This window comes from Galeopterus variegatus, unplaced genomic scaffold (assembly GCF_000696425.1).
Source record: "Galeopterus variegatus unplaced genomic scaffold, G_variegatus-3.0.2 Scaffold133, whole genome shotgun sequence".
In the NCBI taxonomy this organism is placed as follows: domain Eukaryota; kingdom Metazoa; phylum Chordata; class Mammalia; order Dermoptera; family Cynocephalidae; genus Galeopterus; species Galeopterus variegatus.
The window spans coordinates 463,795-491,176 of NW_007726244.1; the positions used below are offsets into that span (position 1 = coordinate 463,795).

At 43.6% G+C, this 27,382-nt stretch overlaps 1 protein-coding gene across 1 annotated transcript in view; it reads right to left on the minus strand.

Moving 5' to 3' along the window:
• Window positions 1-8,138: 8,138 nt before the first annotated feature.
• The window catches only part of MSI2 (musashi RNA-binding protein 2), a 425,361-nt gene continuing 406,117 nt past the window's right edge, over window positions 8,139-27,382 (minus strand). The window contains exons 11-13 of the mRNA XM_008588957.1: window positions 17,533-17,687; window positions 15,738-15,810; window positions 8,139-13,293 (exon numbers count right to left, since the gene is read on the minus strand). Coding sequence (XP_008587179.1) covers window positions 15,769-15,810; window positions 17,533-17,687 — 197 coding nt within the window. The 3' untranslated portion in view covers window positions 8,139-13,293; window positions 15,738-15,768. The remainder of the gene's footprint in view (window positions 13,294-15,737; window positions 15,811-17,532; window positions 17,688-27,382) is intronic.

A 27,382-nucleotide genomic window follows, 5' to 3' on the forward strand; every position in this document is an offset into this window, starting at 1 on the left:
ACAGGGATGCCCACTCTCACCACTCCTATTTTACATAGTATTGGAAGTATTAGCCAGAACAAACAGGCAAGAGAAAAAAGTAAAGGGCATCCAGATGGGAAAAGATGAAATCAAACTGTCTCTGTTTGCAGAGGACATGATCCTATATACAGAAAGACCTAAAGACTCTATCAAAAAACTCTTAGAGCTGATAAGCAATTTCAGTAAAGTTGCAGGTTACAAAATCAACACAAAAAAATCAGTAGCATTTGTATATTTCAATAATGAACTAGCAGAAAACAAAATCAAGAAAGCAAGCCCATTTGTAATAGTCACCAAAAAAATAAAATACCTAGGAATCAGTTTAATTAAGGAGATGAAAGATCCCTACAATGAGAACTACAAATTACTGCTCACTGCTGAAAGAAATTAGAGGACATGAAAAGATGAAAAGGCATACCATGCTTTTGGATTGGAAGAGTAAACATTGTGAAAATGTCCATACTACTCAAAGTGATAGATTCAGTGCAACCCACAACAAAATACCAATGACATTCCTCACAGAAATAGATAAAACGATCCTAACATTTATATGGAAAAACAAAAGACCCTGAATAGCCAAAGCAATCCTGAGCAAAATAATTAAAACCAGAGGCATAACACTACCTGACTTGAAATTATACTACAAAGCAATAGTCACCAAAACAGCATGGTATTGGCATAAAAACAAACACTCAGAACAATGGAATAGAACAGAGAAACCAGAAATCAACCCACATACTTAGAGCCAACTGATCTTTGACAAAGGCATCAAGAACATACATTGGGGAGAAGACTGCCTCTTCAATAAATAGTGCTGGGAAAACTGGACATCCATATGTAGAAGAATGAAACTAGACCCGTACCTCTTGCCATATACCAAAATCAATTCAAAATATATTAAGGACTTAAATATGAGACCTGAAACTAGCTATAAAACTCCTAAGAGAAAGCATAGGGAGAATGCTTCAGGAAGTAGGACTGGGAAAAGAGCTTATGAATAAGACCCCAAAAGCATAGGCAACAAAAGAAAAAACAAACAAATGAGATTATATCAAACTAAAAATTCTCCTGCACAGCAAAAGAAACAACTCACAGAGCAAAAAGACAACCCAGAGAATGGGAGAAGATATTTGCAAACTATGCATTTGACAAGGGATTGATATCCAGAATATACAAGGAACTCAAACAACAGTAAAAAAACAAGTAAACTGATTAAAAAATGTCAAAGGAGCTGAATAGACATTTCTCAAAGGAAGATATACAAATGACCAACAGACACATGAAAAAATGCTCAACATCACAAACATCAGGGAAATGCAAATCAAAACCACACTGAGATATCATCTCACACCAGTTAGACTGGCTATTATCAAAAAGATAAGGAATAGCAAATGCTGGCGAGGATGCAGAGAAAGGGGAACCCTCCTACACTATTGGTGGGACTGTAAACTAGTCCAGCCATTATGGAAAACAGTATGGAGGTTCCTCAAACAACTACCATACAGATAGAACTGCCATATGATCCAGCAATCCCACTGCTGGTTATGTACCCAGAGGAATGGAAATCATCATGTCAAAGGGATCCCTGCACTCCCATATTTATCGCAGCTCTATTTACAATAGCTAAGAGTTGGAACCAACCTAAATGTCCATTGAAGGATGACTGGATAAAGAAAATGTGGTATATATACACAATGGAATACTACACAGCAACATGGATGAACTTAGAGAAAATCATGTTAAGTGAAATGAGCCAAGCACAGAAAGAGAAATACTGCATGTCCTAATTCATAAGTGGGAGCTAAAAATAAATAAATAAATAAGTTAATTAAATAAATAAATTTAAAAGATAAAGAAATATACAACGATCAATAATTTGTTGAACTTTCAAAAGGAGAGAATGGAACTGAGGTCACTAGAGGAGGGAGAGGGGGATAGCAAGAAATTGGTAAAGGACCACAAAAAATGAATACATTGTGTAATGATAAATATAGTAATTATCCTGATCTGAGCATCACATATTGTACACAGGTATTGATATTCAACACCACACCCCCACAGATACGTACAATGAATTATGTTTCAATAAAAAATAAAATGGACCACAGACCTAAATGTAAAATACAGAACCATAAAACTTGTAGAAGAAAACATAGGAGAAAATTTTTGTGCCCTTGAGTTAGACAAAGATTTCTTAGATAAGATTTCTTAGATAAAAATCCCAATCAATAAAAAAGATTGATAATTGGATTTCGTATTAAGAAATTTTGCTCTTTAAAAGACATTGTTAAGAGAATAAAGGGACAAGCCAAAGATTGGGTAAAATCTTTGCAAGCACATATCTAATAAAGAACTTGCATCTAGACTATATACTCTCAAAACTTAACAAGAAAACAAGCAACCCAGTAAAAAAAACTAGGGAAAAGATTTGAACGAACATTTAATCAAGGAAGATATACAGATATCAAAGATGCTTAACATCACTGCTCATTAGAGAAACACAAATTAAAATCACAAGATACTACTACGCACCCATTAAAATGGCTAAACAAACAAACAAAAACAAAACCCCAAACCTAATGATACCAAGTGCTGACAAGAATACAGAGTCACTGAAACTCTGATACACTGCTGGCGTGAATGCAACATAGTGCAGTCACTTTGGAGAACAGCTTGGCTAAAATTAAACATATGCTTGCCGTAGGATCCAGTGTCTCAGTCCTAGGACTAAATTTACTTATTATAGTAAGTAAGCTTCATTTACTCAAGAGATATAAAAATTTATATTCACCGAAAACCTGTCCACAAATGTTTATAGTGGCTTTACTTATAATTTCCCCAAACTGGAAACAAATTGGGTATATCTATACAATGAAAGACCAACTCAGCAATAAAAACAAATGAACAATCTATGCACATACACTGATGAATCTCAAAACATATGCTGCGCAAAAGAAACCCGACGCAAAGAATTCATTCTGCTTGATTCCAGTTATATGAAACTCTAGAATAAACAAAAATAAGCTATAGCGGCTGAAAGTAGGTCAGTTGTTGTCTGGGACGAAAAATACCTGTAAGGAGCCCGAGAGAATTTTCGAGGTGATGGAAATGTTCTCTGTGTTGATTATGGAGGAAGTTACACAGGTGTACATATTTGTCAAAACTCATTGAATTGTACACTCAAAATAGATGCATTTTACTATATATAATTTATACCCCAATATGTTTGATTAAAAAAAATACTATTATTGTCTCTGGAAGGTGGGAAAGATTGTGGCCTTAAACCTATTATGTTCTGTGCTTACCTGAAGCCAGGTTCTCCCACAGGGACGTCACTGCCCTGTTGCCTCTTGACCACAGGCTCTTTGGTCATTTGTCCTCCTTTGGCATGTCCTAGCTCCCTTCTGCTCCTTCTGTCTAGATCATTGCTTACCACTTTCTTTTTCTATTAACTCAATTTACTTATACTTTATTATATTATGTTTTTAAAATAGAAATAGTTTTAAAATAAAAAATTAATACATTTTTTCTTGAAAAATGTAGACAAAGAAAAGAACATATTAAAAAAAATCCACATACCTCCACAATCATTGCATAAAGTCAATTCTCTCTTCCCAGGAAATTTCCTTGTACTCCTTTTTTTTTTACACAGTTAACTTTAAAACTAATTTTATTTCAGCTGAATATATAAATCCACGCTTCTTTTGAAGAATTAAAAATTACAGATAAAGACAAAATCCTCTTTGACCACTTACCTCAATTCTCTTCCCCATTTCACCAGTCAGGATGTAATTACCATTACCAGAATATGAATCATTCCAGCTTTTTAAAAATTACTTTTATTTTAAAAGTTTTGTTTTTAAAATATATTTGCTTATATTTGGTAGTTGGAAAGTGCAGGGATCTGATCCCTTGACACTGGTGTTACAAGGTGGTTCTCTAACTGAGCTGACTGAATAGCTCCTTTTTAAATTTCTTTTTAATATATTTGCACAATTTTTTTTGTAAATTAATAATATCATGCCTGACAGAATTTTTAGTGGAATCTTTAAGCCTTTTTGTTTGTTTTCCCCTTTTTTTGGATGTCTCTTCTATCTCCTTTTCTACTTTAGTCTTACTTCTCGCTTCCCCATCCCAGGAAACCCATATAAACAAACTAGAGTGTATCCCTTTCTTTGTGCTCATGTAATTACATATGTGATGTACATACATATATGAATCTGCACACAGATGCATATGGAGTTTTGTCAGTTTGTTTTGCAAAAAAAAAAAAATCATAATATGTGCCTTTTTAATAGCTCTTTTGCCTTATTCAACTTACTGCATAAATTCCTTCAAATCACCTGTTAGAGTTTGGGGTCATTTATTTTAAGGGCTGCTTAATTTTCTGTGATGTGGATGTATCATACTTTATTCACCTATTTCCCATTTTTTCAAAATTGATGGGGAATTCAATTGTTATTATGGAGCATATACCTTTCTTATAAAATTTATCTCTATTTTTTTCCTATTTCCATTACTAGCTGCTTATTACTGGAGAGGAGGAGGGCTACTGATTTTTGTATACTTATTTTATATTCAGCCACCTTACCAAAGTTTTACATCAATTTCAGTAACATTTTTTATGTATTAAGTTTTATTTTACTGGAGTCTCTTGGAATTTCTAAGAATAAATCATATATTTGTCTTTTCCTTTCAATGTTTATATATCTTATTTTATTCTTATTTCTTTCTTTAGAACCTCTAAAACTATTAACAGTGATAGCAGCACCCCTACAAGTTTCTGATTTTAAATGAAACAGGTTTTGTGTTTCACCATTTAGGATAACAACTAATGGTGGGTTTTGCAAGTAGTCTTTATTATATTGTATGTAATTGCTTTTTGTTTCAACTTTCCATCATGTTTTTATTAGGAATATTTTCAAATACTCTATCAGCATCTATCATTATGATTATATGGTTTTTCTCCTTTTGTTTGCTAATACAATGAATTCTGTTGCTAGATTTCCTGATATTGAAATATCCTTGCATTCTTGGAAGAAGCCCTGCTCAGTCATATATTATACTTTTGATACATGGTAGAATTCTATTTGCAAAAGTCATATTTAGAATTTTTGCATCTGAGCTTGTAAGTCTGTAGATGTATTTTTTGTCTTATTACTGTATTGGGTTTTGACATCAAAGCCATGTGTTTTATAAAACAGGGGAGCTTTCCATATTTTTCCATCATCTGAAATAGCATTGGAATTATCAGTTAGATAAAAACTCATTTGTGAACCCATTTGGATCCAGTCCTTTTGTCAGTATTAGATCTTTAATCACTCTTTTGGTGTATATTGTGGTAATGTTTGTTCTGTCTTTCCTGGCTTTGGTAATTTATATTTGCCAGGAAATTTTCTGATTACCCTGAATTTTTAGATTTGTTCCCATTATTAATTCTTTTATCTATCTGTGGTTATGTCTCCTTTCTAGTTCTTAATATTCCATATCTTTGCTCTTTTCCCCCCTTAGTTGAAGATATTTGTCTATTTTATTAGTCTGTAAAAATACACTTTTTGGATTTTTTTTTTTACTTTACTGCTTTTAGCTTCTATTAATTTCTTTCTAGTTCTTTTAGTTGCTACCTTCTACCTTATTAAGACTAATAATATGTTTCTTCACTGAAAAACATTGAAGGTATTTAAAGCTATATGTTTTCCTCCGAGTACAGCTTTTGCTGTATATTATATAGCTTTGGGTATAATGTGTGCTATTTTTATTTTTTATTAAGTTAAGTTCTCTTTGCATTTGTAATGGTTTCTGATTTTAAGTCTTTAGTTCTTCTGGTGATTGAGGCACAGGGTTTATCACCACTATATCTTTTTAATAGATTGTGTCTTTCATCATTACATAATATCTTGTTGAGCACTTGTAACCTTAAATTCCACCCTGTCTGATATTGACATTTCTTTTTTTTTTTTTTGTCTTTTTTGTCTTTTTCCGTGTCCGGCAACGGATCGCAACCCTCAGTGTTGCCCCCGTACCGGACTGGGACCGGCAACGGGATCGCAACCCTCGGTGCTGCCCTCGCGCCTCGCTCAGCCAGTGAGCGGGAACCGGTCTGTATGTGGGATCCGAACCCTCGGCGGGAGCGCAGCCGCGCTTCCCAAGCGGCGCACTACCGCAGTGCGCCACCGGGCCGGCCCTGATATTGACATTTCAATTCTTGCCCTTTTGTTGTTATTTGCCTGTCTTCTCTTTGCCTCCCTTTTCAGCCTTCTTTATCACTTGGTGTTTTTCTGTACACAGCATATAACTGGGTTTTGTTTTTTTTCTAAACACATCTGACTATTTTGTAATGGTAGAAAATTCGATCCATTCATATTTAGATAATGATGGATTCGCTTATCTCATTCCTTCCATCCTACTTTATGTATTATTTGCCTTACATTGTTGTTTCTTTTTTCCTTTTTTTTTGTTTTTGCTGATTTGTTTTCTGTTCTATTTTTTAGTGTATCTATGAAACACTAAACATGAAAGTAAGTTTGTTTTTCTCTAGTTTGGTATTTTTCTGCCTTTTTTGGTACATTTTGTTGGCTCAGGTGGGCACTTAGGCTAGAGGCCCCATTCCCACCCTCCTAGACACACTTAACACTGATGCTGACCTTTGTTACCAGGCTTGAACCCAGGGGCAGCAGGATGTCCTGGAACAAGATTTCATCCTGACACTCAGCAGTTGTACAACTAAGCGTGAATTTAATGCTCTTTGAGCATTAAAATGTAGACAGTCACACGACACACATAAGACTAACCAGATGCATGGGATCTCTCTGGTGCTCCTGCTCCCTGCTGTCTCCTTGGGCTCCTGGGCTGGGTTAGGGCCTCACCTTCCTTTTAGCTGAGCCATCAGGAGGAAGAAGATGGCCAAGATGGCCTTTTTCATGGCTCTGGCCCACTCCTCTCAGAACTCCTAGAAGGGATTTCTCAAATCAGCTCTCATTGGTCTTTCATCTCTATGGACGGCAGGGATTATATTCTCCTCTCCCACCCTCAAACAATGTAATGAGACACTGGGGTGCTTCTGCTTTGCCTGTGGACACCCAGGAGGTGGGCCCAGAACCCAATGCTCCTGTCTGCAGCCTCAAATACCACGGGGCATCTTCCACTTTCTCCTCTAGGCCCTCAGTGTAGCAGGAGTGCCCATGAGATAAAGTGGGCATGAGCAGGGGACAGGAAATTGGAGGAGGAATCCATGAAGGCCATGTCCTGGGGACTTTAGCTGTGCCCATGATCTTCAGGAAGTGGCCCCAAGGACACTCTCAGGCCATGCTTCATCCCTCACAGATCTCTTGGCCTGGCCTTTTATCATGAAGGCCATGTCCTGGGGACTTTAGCTGTGCCCATGATCTTCAGGAAGTGGCCCCAAGGATACTCTCAGGCCATGCTTCATCCCTCACAGATCTCTTGGCCTGGCCTTTTATTTCCAGGGCTTAAGAGCTGAATAATCCCACTGGTTCAGATTATGCCTTGGCTGTTACCACGTTTCTGGGACTTGCCCTCCATGAACTGGATCTCAGTTCTGTTTTCTCTCAATTGCTTGGTATAGAGAAAGTGGGCAGTATTGGAGATGTCTATCTCTATGCCTTTAATTTAGTGATTGAACTTATTTCCATTAGACAAAACTCTGAACTCCATGAGGGCAGAGGCCTGGCTTCCTGATACCCGTTCAGACCCCTAGTCAAGGGTTTGGTGCCTTCTCCCACATGCCGCTGCTAACTAGCTGAGGCCAACAACCAGGAGAGCCACTTAGCTCCCTCCCCCCTCTTCCACCATCCAGGCCTGCAATCTCACAGGACTCTGGGGTTTATAGCCTGTCCACCCGTGGGTTCTGCCTTCCATCGTTAATCCACCCCACTGTGTGGCCTGCTCTTCCATCTCAGTGCATCTCTTGTCACTTCATAAAAATGGTGCCACAAGCTCCCTGGGGACAGGAAAGGGGCTTCTTCTCTTCTGCAGGCCAAAGTTTGTGATGAGGGGTGAGGGGAGGCAGGTGTGACTTGGTGATATTCCTTCCATAAGCCAACAGCAGCTCTAGCCCACTCCAGCCCTCCTCCGCAAGTGACAGAACACCACACCACTCTGTTCAAAACAGTTTATTTTATTTTATTTATTTTTTTTTGTCAGACAAACACATTGATTTCTGGACCACAGTAGAGGATGGAAACCTTTCACAAACTTATTTATTTGAAAATACAAATATAAAATTATACTTTCCACATCTGTGATGTGAGAGACTGCCATCCACATAGTAATTTTTTACAACAGGGCTTTAAGAAAGCCACACACAAAGACCTGAAAGATGCTTGAGATATATATATATATAGATACATATATATGTATATATATAAAAAAAATACTCACTACCAAAGTTCTCATCAGTTTCATACTAAAGTATAAAAGTAAGGGTGAGGTCAGCCACAGTGCTAGGGAAAGTTTTATTTAGATACATTTATGTCCACATGAAACGCTTAGACTTGCATCCTATTACATATGGAATTCTGAGTTTACAATACACCATGAACGGCAGATTGGCTAGCCCACGCTACTCAAGAGGACACTCACAGATTCCACACAGGATGGTACAGTATGTACAGAATACAGTAGTAGAGAGCCTTCTGGGAGGCTCTGGAACTTTTGTCTCTCTGTCCCCATCCCCCTCCCCCCTCACGCCCCTGCCTCCCAGAAATGAAATCCTGTTTGAGACAATACATTCTGATTATTTGATAGCCAAGTGATTGAATTAAGGGTGCTCCCTAAGAGGGGTGGGCTTTATTTATATGTTTTTGTATTTTAGTTTACTTTTTTTTTTTTTGGTGGAAAAAAAAAGAAAGAAAGAAAAAGAAAACAAAACATATTACAGTATTAAAGTATTGCTTAACTTCCAGCATCTCCTTGTGTAGTGTCTGGGCCCAGGATAGGGCTGAGCTGACTTCTGCTTGTTTTCTGCTTTAGGGTGAGAGTGGGGAAACCCAGCAGTCTCTCTTCAATGTGCCTGCAGTCTATCCCCCTTCTCTCCCTGCTGTCCCCCTGCTTTTGCCCTCCTTGGAAGATAGCCTGGCTTGTGAAAGCACATTCAAGGAAAAAAAATTCTCCCCTCCCTCACCCCCTCTGTCCGCCCCCCGTGTCTCCCTCTGTCCCTGCGTGCCACTTCCAACCGATAAAGAGAAGTATGAGTTAGTGTTTCTTTTGTAAACAATTTCATATGCAATATAATACAGAAAGCATGGCTGACCTTCAATAAAAAATGTAGTAAACTATATTGCTTTATTCTTGAATATGCTGCAGTGAGTGAATGGCAGAATGAAGCAGTGTGGTGGTGGTGGTGGAGGCTAAGTCCCTAGCCCTCGTTTGCACTAAAGATCAAAATAGGTTTTGTTTTTCTATTTGGAACCAAAAATAAATTTTTTCCCCCCAAAATCCCCAAATGAAAAAAACAACAAAAACCCCCCCCCCCTCAAAATCAAAAACCCCCAAAACAAAAACAAAACAAAACCGAAAACAAGAACTGAACACCTTTCAGGTCATTAGAACCAACAATTACCCAATGATTTTTATACTAGTCTAGTAAGATGTGTGTAACATTCACTGGCTGTGAATTGCTGTGCAGTGAAACATTAAGTTGACAGCAATAGAGCCATGCTACCTTAAAGTCCAAGCTACAAGTTCAAATTAAGATGAAGGTTATGAAGAATAAAAACACGAAGGCCTGTTGGGGCTTCGTTTGAATCAAGCCAATGAGCAACTGGGATAGAGCGTGAGGCTGTTTGGTTTTCCCAATGGGTGTGAGGAAGGCCACAAACCAAGTCTGCAGGAGCTCCTGGAGAGGAGACCAAAGGCTCGGTCATCTCCGTCAGCCCCACATCCAGGTAGAACCAGGAATGGGTCCAGGAGCTAATGCCACTCACTCTCCTCTGCTTGGGAGGAGAGGAGTTGGGGGTTCTCAGGCAGATGGATCTGGAAGCCAGAAAATCACCCAGTGGCTATTTTATAATTCCAGGGAAAAGCCATCAGCCAAGAGGGTTGCTCCCCCAGGGAAGGCGAAAGGTGGTTCCCATGTTCGCCATTGAGCTTAACTGAAACGAAGACAAGGCTGAACATCAGTGCTAAAAGAATTTACAAAAATCTTTCAAAATGGACTTCTAGATGAGTGGGGGGACTAACGTGAACCTTAACCTAGGTAGCCACATTAAAACATATCAGATTTCCACAAGATTTGTGCTATGGGCTACTGGGTCTCTTCAAAAGGTATATAAACATCTAAAACATATTCACACAGATTATCAATTTCTTCTGAGCATTCTTAAAAAAATATTTTTTTCTCTTAGTAAAATCATTTTAATATACCATGCCTCCCTCTTTTAAAAAATAAATTAAAAAAATCCAGTTTTGCATATCTAGCATTAGCATTTAAGGTAGTATGGCACTCCCCCTCACAGTGAGGGGGGTGGGGATCTACGAAATGCCCTAGAGTCTGCAGGCATTTTAACATTGTGAGACCTTGGGTTAGTTGAAACCACATCAGATCAGCAAAAATAAAATTAAACTTGAAATTGAAAAAAAAAAATTAAAGGAAAAAACTGCCCCAAAATTATTAGCATTTTTTTTTTTTTATAAATAAGAGAAAGTTCTATCCTTACTGGTCCTAAATCTGAATAACTATGTCTAATTTTTTTTTAAACCTTAATTACGTTATACCTATCAATATGTACTAGAAGAAAGAGGAGAAAAAAAGTCACTATACTAGTACCAGGACAACACGCTTACAGGATAGCCTTTTTATACATTATTAACAGACAATAATCAACAAATAGTTCTCTATGAGGTGATGGGGGGTGCAGAGAGAAAAGGAAGGGTGTACAGTACATCACCGACATGGACAAAAGAGTAATTAAATTCCCTAGTCTAGACACTGAATTTCTGGGAATTTACTGTCTTTTTTTTCCTTTTTCTTTCTTTTTTTTTTTTTAAATAAAACTTCTATTTTGTTATTCTATTACTCGAACAAGTTTTGATATTTTAAAAGCGCCCAGCATTTTACTTAACATGGTTGTTTGGAAATTTAAAAAAGAAAGAAAAGAAAAAAACAAAAACCAAAAATCCTTACCAAACAACCTAACGTTTTACTGGAAAAACAAAGAACATGATTTTCTTAAATGTTGTTGCTGTTTAATTAGAATTGAAAAAGGCTTTTTTTTTTTCTTTCTGAGTTAGCATTTTGGAATCTTTAGTCTGAAGATGCTTTTGCCCTACCATGTGTGTGAATGTCTACAATAGTCTACTTTGTTAGTAAAATTTATAAAAATAGGAGTGCAGCAGCTCTTTATAATAAATGTCGCATTCAGTGTCTCATACTGGCTGTGCCTTAAGTACCAAATTTATAAACGTAACAATTTAAAAAATATTAATAAAACGTCAATATCACATTTTAAAAAAGAAAAAAATATATATCCACACTACAATATGTTTTAATGCCATCTATTGAGTTGTCCTTCTATAGTTGCTGTTGCCGACCTATTACCAATATTTTTAAAAAAAGTTAAATTAAAAAATATCCTTCATCATAAGTATCTTTCCCCAACCGAGGACCATATATTATAACAGCCAAATGTTAAACATGTGCAAACAGGAAACTGTCAGTTTTTCCCACCAGTCACAGTGCAGTGATGTTTATACTTTTTATTTTTAAAATTCTGTTTACATCTACAATAAATTAAAAAAAAAAATTCTTCCATAGCCTCTCTGGTGATACTTGCAGCACTGAGGTATTAACAAAAATATATAAACCAAAAAGTTACTTTCCTAATTTGTAAATAGAAAGTGAATGAAGAAAAAGTTGTATTAATGAAGGCTTTTCCACTCCTGGCCCATGGGTCCCCAGATCTGGGGGTGGGGTGGGGAGCAGGGGGAGAAGAGAGGCAAAGTGTCCTAGGGACCTTTGGAGGTGCTGAAATGATTGGACAATAGAAAGTGATCAAATATTTAAAAATTAAGACTGAAAAAGAATGCCCCCCCACCTCCCCCACCCAAGCCAAACAGGTGTGCTTTGAAACTTTAAATATGTTAAATATTAAAATTGTAGCTTTGTCATTAAAAAACGTCTTGGGAAAAGCAGTTTTTCATATTTTAAATAAAAATCTAACTAGACGGTAACATTTGAAGCTGTGCACAGACGAGAGGTTAATAGGCTGGTAAGACACTAATACAGTTTCTTAGGTCTATCACACAGACAGAAAAGCTAAACAGTGTTCTAACTCGTCCTGGGGTCGTCCGGGCAGCTGGGTGTTCTTCAGTCTTGGAAACTGACTTTGTGAATGTTCCCTTCCCTCCTCCTTTCACAGAGCATCAAACTGCCTGGGACCGACTCCCTCACAAAAATATTTTTGATTCTCTCTTTCTTAATAGTTTCTATGTAGTTAATGGAATTGTTATTTACAACATTTCTTTAGAATTCACAATTTCAAAAAACCTTATAATATCACCTCTTTCAACAGAAAAAAAGCACTTATAGAAAAGGACACTCAAAACATTGTCGTCCTTACCTTATTGCCGAAAATAGATATACTTAGGTTAACAAAGAGACATCACAAAAAAGGAACCGCTACAGAGTCTGTGGTTGAGCCTACTACATCTCACTTCTTCTACAATGCAAAATAGAAAAGTTTCTGCCCACCTCCCGCTTCGTACTTCACGACTTCGCTTCAGTGTGTGCCAAAGTTCCACCTGAAAATTCACACAGTCTCAGAACTGGTACCAAAATATTGAGAGTAATATTACAATCTCAGCATCCTTTAAAAGTGAGAACAGAATCAAAACAAGCAAAAAAAATTTCTTTAAAGAAAAAAAAAAAACTCCTTAATATAACAATTATACTATGATTAGCTTTTAACTAGATATTAAAGCTATATGACTACTGGACTAAGTCAAAATCACTACCAAATGTGATTCAAAGAGATTTAAAAGGAGAAGGGGAAGAGAGAAAGGGAAGGGAAACCATCAAGAAAAACAAAACAAAACCAAACCAAAATCATGGGTTATATACACATTGAAAAGCTGTTGTCGTATATTACAGCAGATTTGTGAGATGATGAGATGTAGTCAACCCTCGATCCGAAGTGAGCCATCTCTGGTTGGGATGGGGAGTGAGGCTGGTGGGGGTCCAGGTCTGAGGATATCACCTAAACAAAGGGCCACTCAGAAACTTCGCCCAGTCTTGCCTGGACATCCAGGTATGCTCTGCAGGGCAGGGAAGGTCAGGTACGTCCAGAAGAGAACATAGAGTGGGGGGTGGGAGGAGAAAGACGTGTCAGACAAGTACACGACTTAGTTCAATGTTTTAACCAGAGCTTTTAAAGAAGGACTATACTGGGCTACTAAGTATGTGTGAAAATGGCCTGGCGAACAGCCTACTGAGATCACAGCTGGGGAAATCTGACATGTAAGCCCTGTCTCGTGCTGGAGAGAAAGTGGCTGTACAACTCATTTTGCTGATTTGATACAGTACTGTAGCATTCTGGACGTAACGGTGGGAAATGTCAGCAAATGTGGTCATGCGGGATTTTCGGCCGGATACTTTTTCTCTACGTCTGTTTCCAAAACTAAATGTTTAAAAAGACTTCTGCCTGTATTAGATACCCATCAGTGACTATCACTAATTGAAAACGCAAATTTGTATTAAAAAACCACATTATATTGCAAGCACTGAAGGTCAGCCACTTAAAACCAAAATATACAACAAATCACCAGCTTCGATGACAAGAAATAAAAATAGGCCCAGGATTCACAGACTTGCTAATTGAGTGCCCCTGAAGTGACTGTAGGCCCAGGCCCTTCTTTTGTAGATGGCACTAAATGTTAGAGGGTCACTTCTGTTAGGGACAAAGTATGTTTGACCAGCCCTTCCTAACTGCTGCAGAGCAACCTTGGGACTCACTTAGCTCAGTTAACCCATTTTGGAAGGGGGTGGGCTGCTACCTCCACTCTCTTGGCTATTCCATCCTTCTCCGGAAATTGAGTCCTACAGTAGGATGAGGGAGGATGGGCTGGGAGCAGCCTCCCTGCTCCCCACCTCCCTACAGAAAGGCTGCAGTGGCCTTGGAGGGTGTGGACCTGTGGGCAGGAAGCCCTGCACCACTTCTTTTCCAGGGCAGGGAGCACTGGCAGCCCAGCATCTGGCCTTCCAAGGATCTGCTGTGCCTGGCAGTTGTTTAATCCCCTCTTCATGAGACTCCACAAAAGACTGGAGCCATCTTCAGTCCCCAAGGTTCTTGGATATAATCAATCCTCCTTGCTCTCAGAGGAAACTTACTTCCCCTGGGCCCCCAAGCCCAGCTTCATTAGTAGCAAGTAGCTCTCCTTCAAACTGTTAGTGGCCTCTGGCTCTGGCCAGCGAGGGCTGGGTCAGTGCTTGAAGGGAAGTGGAGGCAAGGGGTGGGGACAATTCACACACATGGTTTATTTGGTTAAGAGAGGCAGTTGCGTTAGTTGACGTGATTCCTTAGTAGCAACATTAGAGAAACCCAGGAGATTCATGGCACTCAACTCAACCTAGTTCCCCAACTGGTCCCACCCTACAGGGTCCTGGCTCACTCAGGAGCTAGAAACAATCTCCCTCTGTATGAGAGGCGTCCTATTAACTGCAAACCCAAAGTGGCCACTTCATCTCTAGCCTTGCTGCTTCTATGTCCCAACTTCACAAGTGAACAGCTCTCATTCCCAAGTGGCATTTTCCAAGTGGGACCCATTCTCAGGCCTCATTTGTCACCCTCCCTCTTCCAAAGACACATCCATGTTCCCATCCCCCAAACTAATGTGCTAACACGGTACAGATCTAGTGATTTTGCGTGGTCAACCCCTCTCCCTTCTTGGCGTTCTTCCCAAGAAGGACAGATTCCCATTTTCAAACAAGAGTGCGGCAAGAAGCTTCCTCCCTGACTGCCCCAGCCTCCCCTCTCCTCTATTCCACCCCCTCCATATCCCCATCGAAGTGATTTTTAAAATGTTTAATTAACTTGAGCTCAGTTTAAAAGGTTAGGAAACTGGCAGGGATCCAAATCCACATTACGCAGGTGATGTTGTTAATTTAATTTGCTTTTCGTGCGGTAATCTGGATAATTACTCAGTAGTTACTGGCAAAAATGTTTTCTTTTCACTAAAAGATGGAGTCTGGCTGTTTGACTGCATGAACCCCATTGGCCAAGCCCCAGCAAGCCCTGGGGAGCTGCAGGAGCCCAACAAAGCACAAGGTCGTGGCCTTCGGAGTGGCCCTGGCCCCTACCCCTGCCCCCAGGCCTGGCAGAAGCCCAGAGCTTCCCTGCCTCCATCCCCCTGGGATGGGCACGGCATGAGATCTCCCTCCAGTTTCCCACACTCTTGATTGTATTTCAAGACAGAGAAAGATGAGGGGTAGGAAGATACAGAAAAGGGATCAAAAGAACCAAATTAAGAAAAAAAAAAAAAAGAGTAAAAAAGGTGGGGGTCGTGATTAACAGCTGGAGGAAGGGATGAGAGATTAAAAGACTGGATTTGTTTTGCCCCCTCCCTCCTGAAAAGTGGTCCAGAAAGAGGAGAGAAGGGTGGTGGTGTGATGAGACAAGGGCATGTGCACACATGTATGACTGGTACACATACATGTACGGACACGCCGGCAGGGTGGGGACACATGGCGGAGACGGTAATACCTCAGAGTGAGATGGCAACGAAAGCACCTGCTCAATGGTATCCATTTGTAAAGGCCGTTGCAATCAAAGGTCCCTAAAATTGCACAATTGTTAAGGTCATCAGTGCGCTATACATGGGAACAGATTGTCATATTCTGGGAAAGGAAATTATCTCTAGGTCTAGTCTGTGGTTGCCAGCATGAATATGTAATTCTGAGACACCATGCCAATGGGGCCAGGATGACGTCCTCCCCAGCTCCAACCCCTCCAGCCCCCTCTCCTCCCGTCTCCCCACGCCCAAGCCTGTCTGCTTACCCAGGGGAAAACCGAGAGCCAGATTTGGAGGGGTGGGTGGGTGGTGGGGATGGGGGGCTTATGGCCAGAATAATGGGCATGCTTGCCCTGAACCCTGGAGGGCTAAGATTAGTCTGTCCACAGTTCCAATGGCTCCAGCTGGGGAGAAGAAATCCCGGTGCAGACAGACTGTGATGCTATGTGGTTATTTCAGAAAAACATCACAGCACACAGGTCAGAAGTCCCAGGTTTTCAAGAACAAATCGGGTCTGTGTTTCTGGATGCTGAAAATGGAAATGAGTCGTGTTCTAAATGGTGATAGACGGCTCCCCAAATTGATGCCGGTCTCAGCTGAATAATAATATTCTGGATTTGGTACTACAGTTGATCCAAGGGTATTAGACTCATCAAACTACTGACTTAAGTGATACTGGCTTGGGAGTGGAATTGAACAAGGACCCAGACTGCACAGCCCAGGGCTGGCAGGTGTGCGTGTGCGTGCATGTGTGAGAGAGAGAGACAGTGTGCGTGAGGGTGGGGGGGCTTCCAATGCCGGGGCACGGATGAGGCTGCCCTGGTGCCCTGGAGTGCACCTGCTTTGTTCTCCCCAGCACAGCCCCCAAAGCAGGAGTGGAGCCTGACAGGAACGTGACCTGGGACAGCAGACACTCCCATCTTAGCTCAAAACCAAACTGCCTCCAAAATGCTGAGGTGAGCTATGGCAGAGGTTGGCTGATTTTCTGTTTCCAAAATGGAAGGGACAAGAGAGCGAGTGGGCTCAGGCACATTCATGCTCACACACACTGGGAGGGAGAAGAACAATACAATCTGAAAACAGCATGCAAATCTGTTAAGCAAATTTCCATTGCCTGGATTAGTCAGATTATAGAACCACAGAGCATTACAAATATCAAATGCATCTGGCCTTTGGGGGGCCGCGGCTAAAGAACGCAAATGGGAACTTACTTGGAACCTGGAAGCTGTAAGAAACATTAACAAAGGACACTGCCTGCGTGAAGGCTCGCACCCCACACCACCTCCCAGGCATGGCTGGGTATCAGGCTGGGGGGCTCTACCCACTAAGTCTGCTAACCTGACGAGGGGGCGTTTCCCAGCTCTGAGGTCCCAGCCCATGAGACAGTCTCCAGAAAGCAGGGATCAAGGCAGGTTGCTGATACTGAGGACCTATCATGTGCCAGCATGTGACATATCTATTTCCGTTCATTCTCACACTGTCTTTTGAGGAAGGCATAGTTATTCTTATTCTGCGGCCAGAGAAATGAGGTTCAGACAGGTTATATCAGTGGCTCAAGATTGCACAGGCTGAATGATGGGGGGTGATCTGGATCTACGCTCCTTCCACTCCATCAACAGCCACCCAGGAGGAGTTTCAGCCTGCAGGAGACTCACTGTCCTCTCCTCTGCTCCCAGCTCTGGGCTTTCCTGCCACACCTTCCCCATGGGCCACAAGGAGCTGGTCAGGAAGGAGGAGGCAGGAGGGCAGGGACAGGTGGGTACTTACAGCTATGCCGTGGCCGAAGCCCGAGCCCGGCTGTGGGCTGGCCGCGCTTATGTAATTCCCCACTCCGGAGTCCTGGCTGGCAGGGCCGTAGAGATCGGCGACAGGTCCTGGGCTGTTGGCCCCCGGGAAGCCTCCGGGCCGCGCCGGGTTGGAGCCTGCCGGGGAAGCGGGCGCGCCAAAATTCGGTTGAGCACTGTAGCTATTCAGGACTGGTGTGCAGAGAATAGAGCTGGGTATGAGGCCAGAAGCCAGGCATGCACCGGTCATTACAAGCCAAACACTCGAGAAAAACAGCTGAGGCCCAACTTCTAACACTCAACCAAGGCCATGCGAAAACATCAGCAGGGACTCAAGAATACTCAGCCCAGGCTACTACTAAGAAGCTTGGAGCTCCAAAAATATAGAGAATAAAAAAACGATCATTCAACACACTACGGCAACCAACCGGAGGTGCTTCACTGCCCACCAAATTATCACAATAGAAATAGAGATATATATGGAAGAGAGAGAGAGAGAGAGATTTGTTTTCACATCTGAATTGATGCTCATGCAGTCTTCTAGATTTGGGCACGTTGAGACAGCATTCACATCCCATGCAAACTACAAAGGAACTAGTTTTAGACTACACATTGTGTTAATATTGATATTAAAATGTGACAGGAAACAAAGCAATTTGTGTCCAGGAAAAAAAAAAAATCTCTGGGGAGGGGATTTTTGATTTTTTTTGTGTATGTGTTTCACTTTTTTTCCTTTTTTGTTTTTGGATCCATTAAATGACAAATTTGTTTTTTTAAAAAAAAAAAAAGACAAAAAAGATCTCCATTCTCCACCCCCCATCCACTCCCCCTCCCCACTGGCTACTCCTTCCCCTCCCACCCCTCCCATTTATATCCCCGCATGAAAGTCGCCAGTACTGAACGTGACTGGAGGATGGGATATGTCATGGAAAGTCTGGGCATCTTAACGTAACGGTAATGATGGCGGCAGAGGTTCCTTTTTGGTGGAGAGCGGGGGATGGAGGGAGGGGATGGGGGATGGTAGACCTGGAGCCTAGGGTCCAAGCGGGGGTGGAAGCCAGTGATCTACAGGACACCCACACACTCACCTCCTGCAGTAGAAGGAAGCGGGGGATTTAAACTTTTTTTTTCCTTTTTTTTTTTTTAAAAAGACAAAGAGGTATGAATGCAAAGCATACTGACTGAACCAATTAATAGCTAAGGCATATCCGACTGAAATGTGTCTGCTTTCTGTTAAAGTCATATAAACTCCAGACTGAGAAAAAGAAAGCTTGGAATGCACCTTTGCTACAGAGAGAAGGGACTTGACACCCAGGAATCCAGAGAGGGGTGGGGCTGCATATGGGGGGGGACAGCGGAAGGTGACACTGCCTCAGGACTCTCTCTCTGCCTCCCCTCAATCCCAACATTCCCTCCCCAGTGAGGGCTATGGCCTGTCAACCAAGTTAATTTTGTCTCACCTTTATTTCCCCTTAGTAGCTTGAGCTTTATTTTCTTTTCCAAAATGGAAAAAAAAATTCTTTCTTAACTGTAAAAGTCAGTTCTCATTGATTTCTAAACCTCAAGGAGAGTCTGGGGCCAGCCACTCTTGGGCTATGGCTAATGGGTCCTGAGGAACCAGAGAGTCTGAGCACACATTTCCACCCCTTCGGTTCCAAGGGGCTGCCCCTCGCAACAACCACTTCTGCCTCTGCCTCTGCCTCCTGTGGCTGTCTCCTGTGCCCTGTGGCCACTGCCTTGAAGGGCAGGAGGAAAGAACATCCATGGAGGAGAGTGGGGTCCCTCTGGCCTCTTCCTGGCCCTTGCTTGGGGCCTGGGGTTTGAGACCCTCACTTCTCGTGGGGCTTGACGAGCCACAAGTGGATTTTCACCCACTTGTCACAGGAATGGGAAGAGACTGATGATGGATCTAAGCCAGGCTGGCAGGAGACAGATGGGGACACGAAGATACAAAGGACACCAGACCAAGCTGGGCCTGGCTCTTGACTCAGCAGAGGAACTACCTCCAGATGTCCTTGGGGCAAGAAGCCCCCAGGTGAGCCCCTTTGAAGCTGCAGCTGAGAAAAAAATAATCTGGCCAATGGAGAGAACAGGTTAAAGAGAAAAAGGGAAAAGAAATTATAGAGGCTTAGAGCAAGTGAATGGCTTATTTGGGAATGTGCTGGCAGACAAAGGGGATGAGGATTTTTGAATATAGAAGATTAAACTTGCAGATAACATTTGGTCCTTCTTACTCATGGAGGCAAATATCAAGCCGAGATATTCAAAAGGCAGCATTATCTTGTTCTAACACACTTTTTTCTTCTGGGCTCAGGAAAATGGAAAGAGCTCAGAAAGTGGACTCCTGGTTTACCCAGGCAGCTGAAACCCCTCCCTATACAAAGGAACTAACCACTCTGTTCTGATTTAGGGTGACAGGGTGGGGTGGGCACAGGGAGGCACAGTAGAAGATGGAGAGAAAGATTTTTTGGCTTTCTCCTCTGGCCGGATGTGGATCCAGAAAGATGCTGAGCAGGCCTATCTCTAGGCAGTGGGGAGAAGGCAGGTTTTGATTTCAGCTCCTTCCAGCAGGGACAGCCACCCAGAGATTAATCCAGCCAGCAGAAGCAGCCTCAGAGACAGGATGTAGCACACCCACAGAAGGTGACGTCCAGAGATGCTCCCCTCCGTAGGCTTAGAAGACAAAAGGGCTATTGGTAATTATGCTCGTACCTGGCAACCTCTCCCATTTCTGTGTGCAGGAGGCCTGCAGCTTTAGTCGGCCTGAAGGCAATTTTACAATAAACAGCTCATCTTAGGACCATATCACCCCTCCCTGCTCAGTCACTTCCATCAAATGACACTAAAATCACTTTGGAGAAGGCAGAATGCAGCTAAAACCACAAGTCCCATTTTATTATGTACTTGCTCATCACAAAGCCTGAGCCCCAGCTCAAAGTCACCTTGCAAATATCCCCCAGCCATTGGCGGGCTGCTGGGTTCCCGCTAGAGGGCGTAGTCGGCAGGCAGTAAGCACCCACTTCTGAGCTGGTTCCCTTTCTCTAGGCTTCTGGGCATTGGGACCTGCACCCTCAAGGGCTGAGGGCATGGAGGAGAGGTGCCTTTGTGCTCCACAGTCCACACTTCCTCTGTCTCTCTCCAGGGGCAGAAGACCCCAAAGCATGTTAAAATCCCTGAAAAAGCCATCCGAAAACCTGTGCATCTTTGGGAAGACTCATGAAAAACAAAGGCTCTGGCTGCTTAGGAAAGGATGGGGATCGCCACTTGGCACACAAACTCGTCAGTGGCTGTTCCCGCTGTGGGAAGGCATTAGGGACAAAGTAATTTTCTTCTTTTGGGAAGTCAGTGTAACTCTGCATACTGAACACTGGCTGGCTACACAGTAAAGGGGGTCATTTGACGACCCCCTCTGTCCTTCTAAGCTGTGACATTGAGAGGAAGTGTTGGGGCCAGGGGTAGCCTGCATGAAGCCAAGTCCCTGACCTGAGGATGCTTTCTGCAGAAGTCACTCTCCAGGCAATCCTCAATTATCTGTCCTAAATGGAAGGTGTCTTTCCCCAGGCCCCAAGATTCATTTCGAAGGGCCAGAAACAGTTCCACACACCAGGATCGGTTCAGGAAGAGGGAATGGGACATCGCTCTTAACAGGCAAGGGCACCTTGTCTACTGCTCAGCTAGGGGTGTGTGTGTGTGTGTGTGTGTATGTGTGTGTGTAGGAGGAAGGGAGTAAATATTACGGAATAAATAAACAGCGCTGAGATTTGTAAATTGGATATTATGACTCCTGTCCCAGAAGAAGACAATGTCTTGCAAACACCTTGGCATTTTTGCAGCAGAAGCTGTGAGCGTTAAGTGGTTTGGGACAAGCCCCACACCAAGGCTGGCAGTTTTGGGGCAGGTTCTCTTCTCTATCAGTGGCTCTGGGCAGTATCCACAGCAGCGATTTAATCCTGGGCAGGTTCCTCTTTACCCTGCACCGCCATACCCCAGAATCATCTGGGCTTCCCCAGTTCAGGTGGTACCTTCAGGGAGGCCGCCATGGTGCAGAGAAAGAGAGCACTGGACTTGGAGTCAGAAGACCTGAGTGTGGCCCTGGCTCTGCCCTCATGGCTTTGTGCCTTGGTCTAAGCCCCTCACCAGCCCAAGCCCTCACCCATAACATGTGAGCGATGCTTTCCTTATTCAGTCTCACTTGCTGGGCTGCTGTGAGAATGAAAAAAGACAAGTGCTCTGTAACTTGTCAAGTTTAAAACAAATACATTTGCTTCTGAAATAGTTATGTCTGCAGAGCTCAACAAGGCAGGTACTGTATGCAGATTTAGGAAAATCTGATATAGGAAAATGCAATTCACTCGCCATACAATTCAGGAGGTGATTTACAAAAGGATCCAATTCATCCACTTGGTGCATTTAATCATCTTGGACCTGAAGAAAGGACTCCTGGGAGTAGGGGGCAGGAAAGCAAGGACACTAAATCTCAGGGAGGACAGCAAGTGGAAATACATTTGAATGAAAGCTGGGAGCATTTAACATTGGGAAGAAGGAGGAACTTCCTATTCATCAATAAAACACCTTGATGGCTCACCTAGGACAGCCCGAGAATCTTATCCTGGAGACCTTTAACAGAGATGGGTGCTACAGGCTTGGACCCTTACCTGCAGGGCATGGGCCTAAAGCTCATGGGCACATTTCCTTTGAGGGTTCTGAAGGGAGCCAGGGGAGAGATGTCTGTAGTCTGGCTGGCACTCAGAGTGTGTGTGGCTCTGCCCAGCTGTGGTCAGAAGGGGTTGGGCTGGGAGTGGAATTAGTCGCTAGGGGTGGAAGTGGTGGGAGCCACAATAGCCCCAATGTAGGTCTTGGGAGGGTAAGGAAGTCTAGATATTTCTGTATTGTCCCTAAGTGATGCCACTGGACCTGAGGCAAAAAGCTAGAGCCTAGGACTATGAGGGGGTGCTCCTCAAGGGCACCTCTAGCTCTAGGGCCTGAAAACTGGATTATTACTGATCCAGAGTTACAAAATCCTTTTTGATGAGCTCAGCCCACATATCTGGGACAAGCCAGGGGCCCACGGATTTCCAGCCCTGGACCCCAGTCCTGGTTTGGTGGGGCTCACATTTCCCCAAAGGGCAGGGCCAGCCCTCGCGACAATTTCAGTCATCTGCTTTGTGAATCATTGGCTGCTGCCAGGTTTCATTTCAGGCAGGACATTGCAGTGGCCCTTGGCACATTTCCAGGAGTCTCTTTCCTACCCAGCCAGCGTGTGCCACTCCAGGGGAGGAGGGAGTGGGGACGGGAAGTGCGACAGAAGCACACCCTTACCAGGTCCCATTCAGTGGGGAGTTTGGGCTGATTGCTGTCATGGCCGCCACTCCCACCCCATAGCTCCTGGCAGAATGGAGACCAAGAGCTGGTGAGATCATAAGCCTAGGTGACCACCTTGCTCAGCCAGTGAGCGGCCGGTCTGTATGTGGGATCCGAACCCTCGGCGGGAGCGCCGCCGCACTTCCCAAGCTGCGCACTGTAGCAGTGCGCCACCGGGCCGGCCCCTGGATTTTAGGAGTTTTTGTTTGCTTTAGAGAAATTAAAGAAAATAATTAAAGTCATTGTCCTTTCCAACACTCACCCCTACCTTCATCTTGTCTATATCATGTTTCTATCTGCCTTGATTAAAAACTCCACAGTAGCAAGACTCTGTCTCCCCTATTAGCAAGAAACTCTAGGTGGGCTGTGTGGCCAGGTGGGGAACTCTCGGGGTTCTCATGGGACTCCATGTTCTCAATCAGTTGCACGTCTTTCAGAGCAAGAGTGACCTTCCTCTATTCCCCCACAATGCTACATGTTCAGTGGGTGCTGGGTCCATAATGCCAGCTGCCATCAACAGTGGGGATGTGCTGAGTCCCTCTGAAGAGCCAGCCCCTCCTTGCTTGAGGGCTCTGAAGAAAGGCAACTGGGCAGCCATGGGCTTCCCTGGAGAACAGAGCTGGGGACCCCACTCTGCAGTCTCCTTATTGTGTCCCCTGAAGGTAGTGCCCACTGTAAACTAATGCAGATGGGCAAATGGGAAAGGTCAGCATGAAAAGAGAAACCTGTTTCTGATAATGGAAGGAAAAACACACAGTTTCAAATTATTATGGCATATCTTAAGCAGAGCACAGTGGGATTACATTCCAGAAGTCTGCCTGGCCAGCTATGTCCCAGGAACTCTTGCCTCAAGCTTTCCTTCTAGAGCTCAGCCTGAAGGTGGGAGAGACAGATTGAGAGGGCCCGCAATTATGTCCAACTCGGGAAAACTGTATGATACACTAAATTAAAACCAAATCTATTCAGGGACCCAGATGCAAGGACAATCAATTTTACACACAATGTAATTTTTAAAGTTCTGCTGGAATTCAGGCTATTCCAGAAAAGAAGGGGGAGAAATACTTTCAAACTGGGGAAGGATTAAGAGAGCAACGTGATGGTATTTCTTTTTCACTGTCTCCACATCCAAACAGATACATTACTGAGAGGTACAAACTCCCCCGGGAGTCATCATCAGGCTGGTCTCGATGTATCCAGAGATGTCTGGCTCACCTTAAACACTGCACAGGACACTGGTGAGCATGTGCTCACTCACTGGGCTGACAGGGCACACCGACACTGACATCACATAGATGCTCCAAATGTCAGGTATAATGGCGCCAGTCTGATGATAGGATTGCAGTTCCTACTTGGTCTCTCCAGACTTCATGATTCAGACCACTGCGGTTGGTGTTGACAATGTCTGCCCGTGAATGTTGACATGTCTCAGGTAGGGAACTGATGGACATTAGAACCTAAGACTCGTGACTAATTATTTTGTAGAAAGGTCTTAGCTTCCGGTCAAGTCACACTCCCCCAAACCCTCAAGAGATAATTTCATTATCAGCTAGTTCTGAAACCCTCATATAACATGTTAGTGGGAAAGCTGGGAATTCACACTACCCTTCAGATGAGTTTAAGGAGAAAGTTCCAAACACCTAGAAGGGACCCATCTGAGGAAGGTTTTGTGGCCAAGACGAGGTATTTTATGTTGAGATACAATCCTTCTCTTTCCATCCTGATGATCTTTTATTATCAGTCCTGCTTTGGGTCTGTGACAGTGTCTTAAACTCACAAAAATCCAGGGCAAGTGGGTTCTAGGTTGGTTTGTTGGGAAGGTGGGTGAGGGGAGGATGGGCGTTAGCGGTTGAATGCCATCTGCTCAGGTGTAAATTCTGGGAATGGAGCAGCCTTGAGTGAGCCTGGGCCTGGTGAGAAAAGGAATCAGGCTTTTGTCATGAGAGCAAAGAAGGAACTTTCTGGAGCCATGGTCAGATTCCTATTTCTCCCAACCCCCAAGGGCCTTGAGGGATCAAGCTTGTTTGCAGATTTATAGGAGGGAAGGGGAGAAGGGTCCAGGAAGGGAAAGGCCATGGCTCTAGTCACTGGGACCTGCCCAGTGACTGGGTATCACAGGAACTCCTGGCTGGCACTGGCACAGGTGCATGCCCTGCCGGTGTGAACTGTCAGCCAGGCTGCAACGGCTTCATCGATGAAGGGATGGAAGTAGGCTGGCCCAAGCCAGGCTTCCAGGCTCAAAAGCATGATGGGATTCCTGATCCCTCTCAATGTGATGGATGTTTCAACAGCACCTTCACCCTGAAACTCTAAAGCACTTCAGAGGATGAGGGAAAAACCAACCTGGGAGACAAATGCTTATGGTTTGGCTGAAGCAGGTGGTGTTTTAACACTAACATCCTGCTGCTTCTTCCCTAAGTTAATTGGCTTCAGATTCCAGGCCCACACAGGTTAGGACTTGCAAGGAGCAGCAGACAAGGAGATCCACCAGAAGCTACAGCATCCCTGAAATGCTGCATGACTCCATGCAGCAGCTATGCACACAGCCCTGGGAAGGTGAGCTGCCTCTTCTCCACTCAGCTAGGTAAAGGGCTGAGAGGACAGCCTTTGTTTCCTCCAGCCCTCCTGGCCCTAAGAATCAAAAGGAAACAGACAGGGAATCTACTGCATGGAAACGACTTCCCCTGCTTTCGAACAGTTTGGTGGCTCCACGTTTCTCCTAGTTGAATCCTGAAAATAACCCTTGCTTTGTTTTGATCTGGCAACTGCCTTTGTCCTGGATCCACATCCATCCATCTCTTCAAAAAACCAACCTGTCTGGCTTTTCTCCACATGTCCTCAGCCACTCTCTTGTGCTGCTGCACTGCTGTGAGCTCTCACTACTTCCTAAAAGCCATGTCCCTGCCTGCCACCAGCCAGAGGGGCGACTCCACTCACTTCAGGCCCAGCGTACGTTTTCTGCATTGAGAACTACTGTTAAAAGAAAACACTATGGAATCCAAGGCTGGGATCGCAGATTTATAAGATTTATAATGTGGTATTCTCAGTCATGAAGAGAGGCTACATAGGAATTAGATATCACTCTGTCTCTATTAGGAAAGGTGGAGCAGGGGAAAGCCTTATGCTAGTGGGGCAGGACAGGGCCTGTAGGTGAGAGCCAACCAGGCAAGAGGCACAAAATTGTAGAAGCTGTGGCCTCTCAGGGGGCCAGGTTAGAAAGGGAACTTGTACTTATTAAGCACCTACTGCGTTGATAGGTACGTTGGTAGGTGTTTAACACCGTCTTTTTTCATGCTCCCAACAGCTTGTAAGACCAGCTTTATTATCCTGTGTTATAGATGAGGAAGCTGAGGGTTCCAACAGCTGTGGAATGTGTCCAACATCGCAGTGTCTTAGCAGTGTCTCAGACAGGACTGAACCCAGCTCTAAGCTTGAATGCACATGATTTTTAAACTATATTATGCTGCTCAGCTGTCACTCCCTAGTTTGACAAGGATTCTTCTGTGTATTTGGATTTTTGTTTATCCCAGAGAAACTGCTAACTCAAGGACAAGGAATCAACTATCCAGCTTTGGAGTGGAAGCTTCTGAGGGCTTGGACCCTGTTACCCTTTCCAAATTGCGAGCTCCCTGGTAGTGGAGATGTCTTCCCCACCAGACTGGGGGCTTCCTGAGGTTGGGCCATGCCTGCCACATGAGATAGGGGACTGCCTCTCTCCTGAGGACCAGGCCACTCTCTACTTACCATATCCCAAAGAACAAACTGCCTTGCCGCACAAAGCAGGCATGCAGTGTTGCTGGGGTTAGTGTGGAAGTAGACAGGGTGCCAGACAGAAGGTAAGCACTGGCTGAGCCTGGGCCCTCACTGGGAACCCCCTCCCCCAAAAGTGCCTGAATCAGGTGGGGCATCCAGAAGGCTGATCTCAGTCCCAGAAGGCTATTCCATTCTACTAGGAGCGAGTCCTGTGGGGAGCTGGAATGCCCTAGTGCTAATGGGTATTTGCTGCCCAGTCATATCTAATAGAAACCCACTGCCTGCGGCTCCAGCGCCTGGGGTGGGATGGAGAAGGTCCTGAGGGGCAGCCCCTTGAGAACCTGCACAAAAGGCTTTCCACTTGAGTAGCCCCTCTTTAATGATTATAAAGGCACAGGAGTTTAATCCATTTTTGATGTAAGCACTAATAGCTCTGTGTCCTTGAAGTTCAAAGCAGGCGCATACATGTCACTAATTAGCCAAGCACACAGCCATTCAGCTCCCTCTCATGTTTCTAATTAGGTCTTTAATAACAAACAAACCCCGACCTAACCAAAAGGCCTCCATTTGTCAGACAGTCAAGGAGGGTGGCTGCTTCCCTATTTACGGTTGCTCCGGCCGCTAGTTCTATGAATACGTGCTCTCAATCTCAGCTGGGACAGGCCTGTCCCATAGGAAGGCAGGAGAGTGGCCTTCCTGACCCTGCTGGGAAGACCAATGGT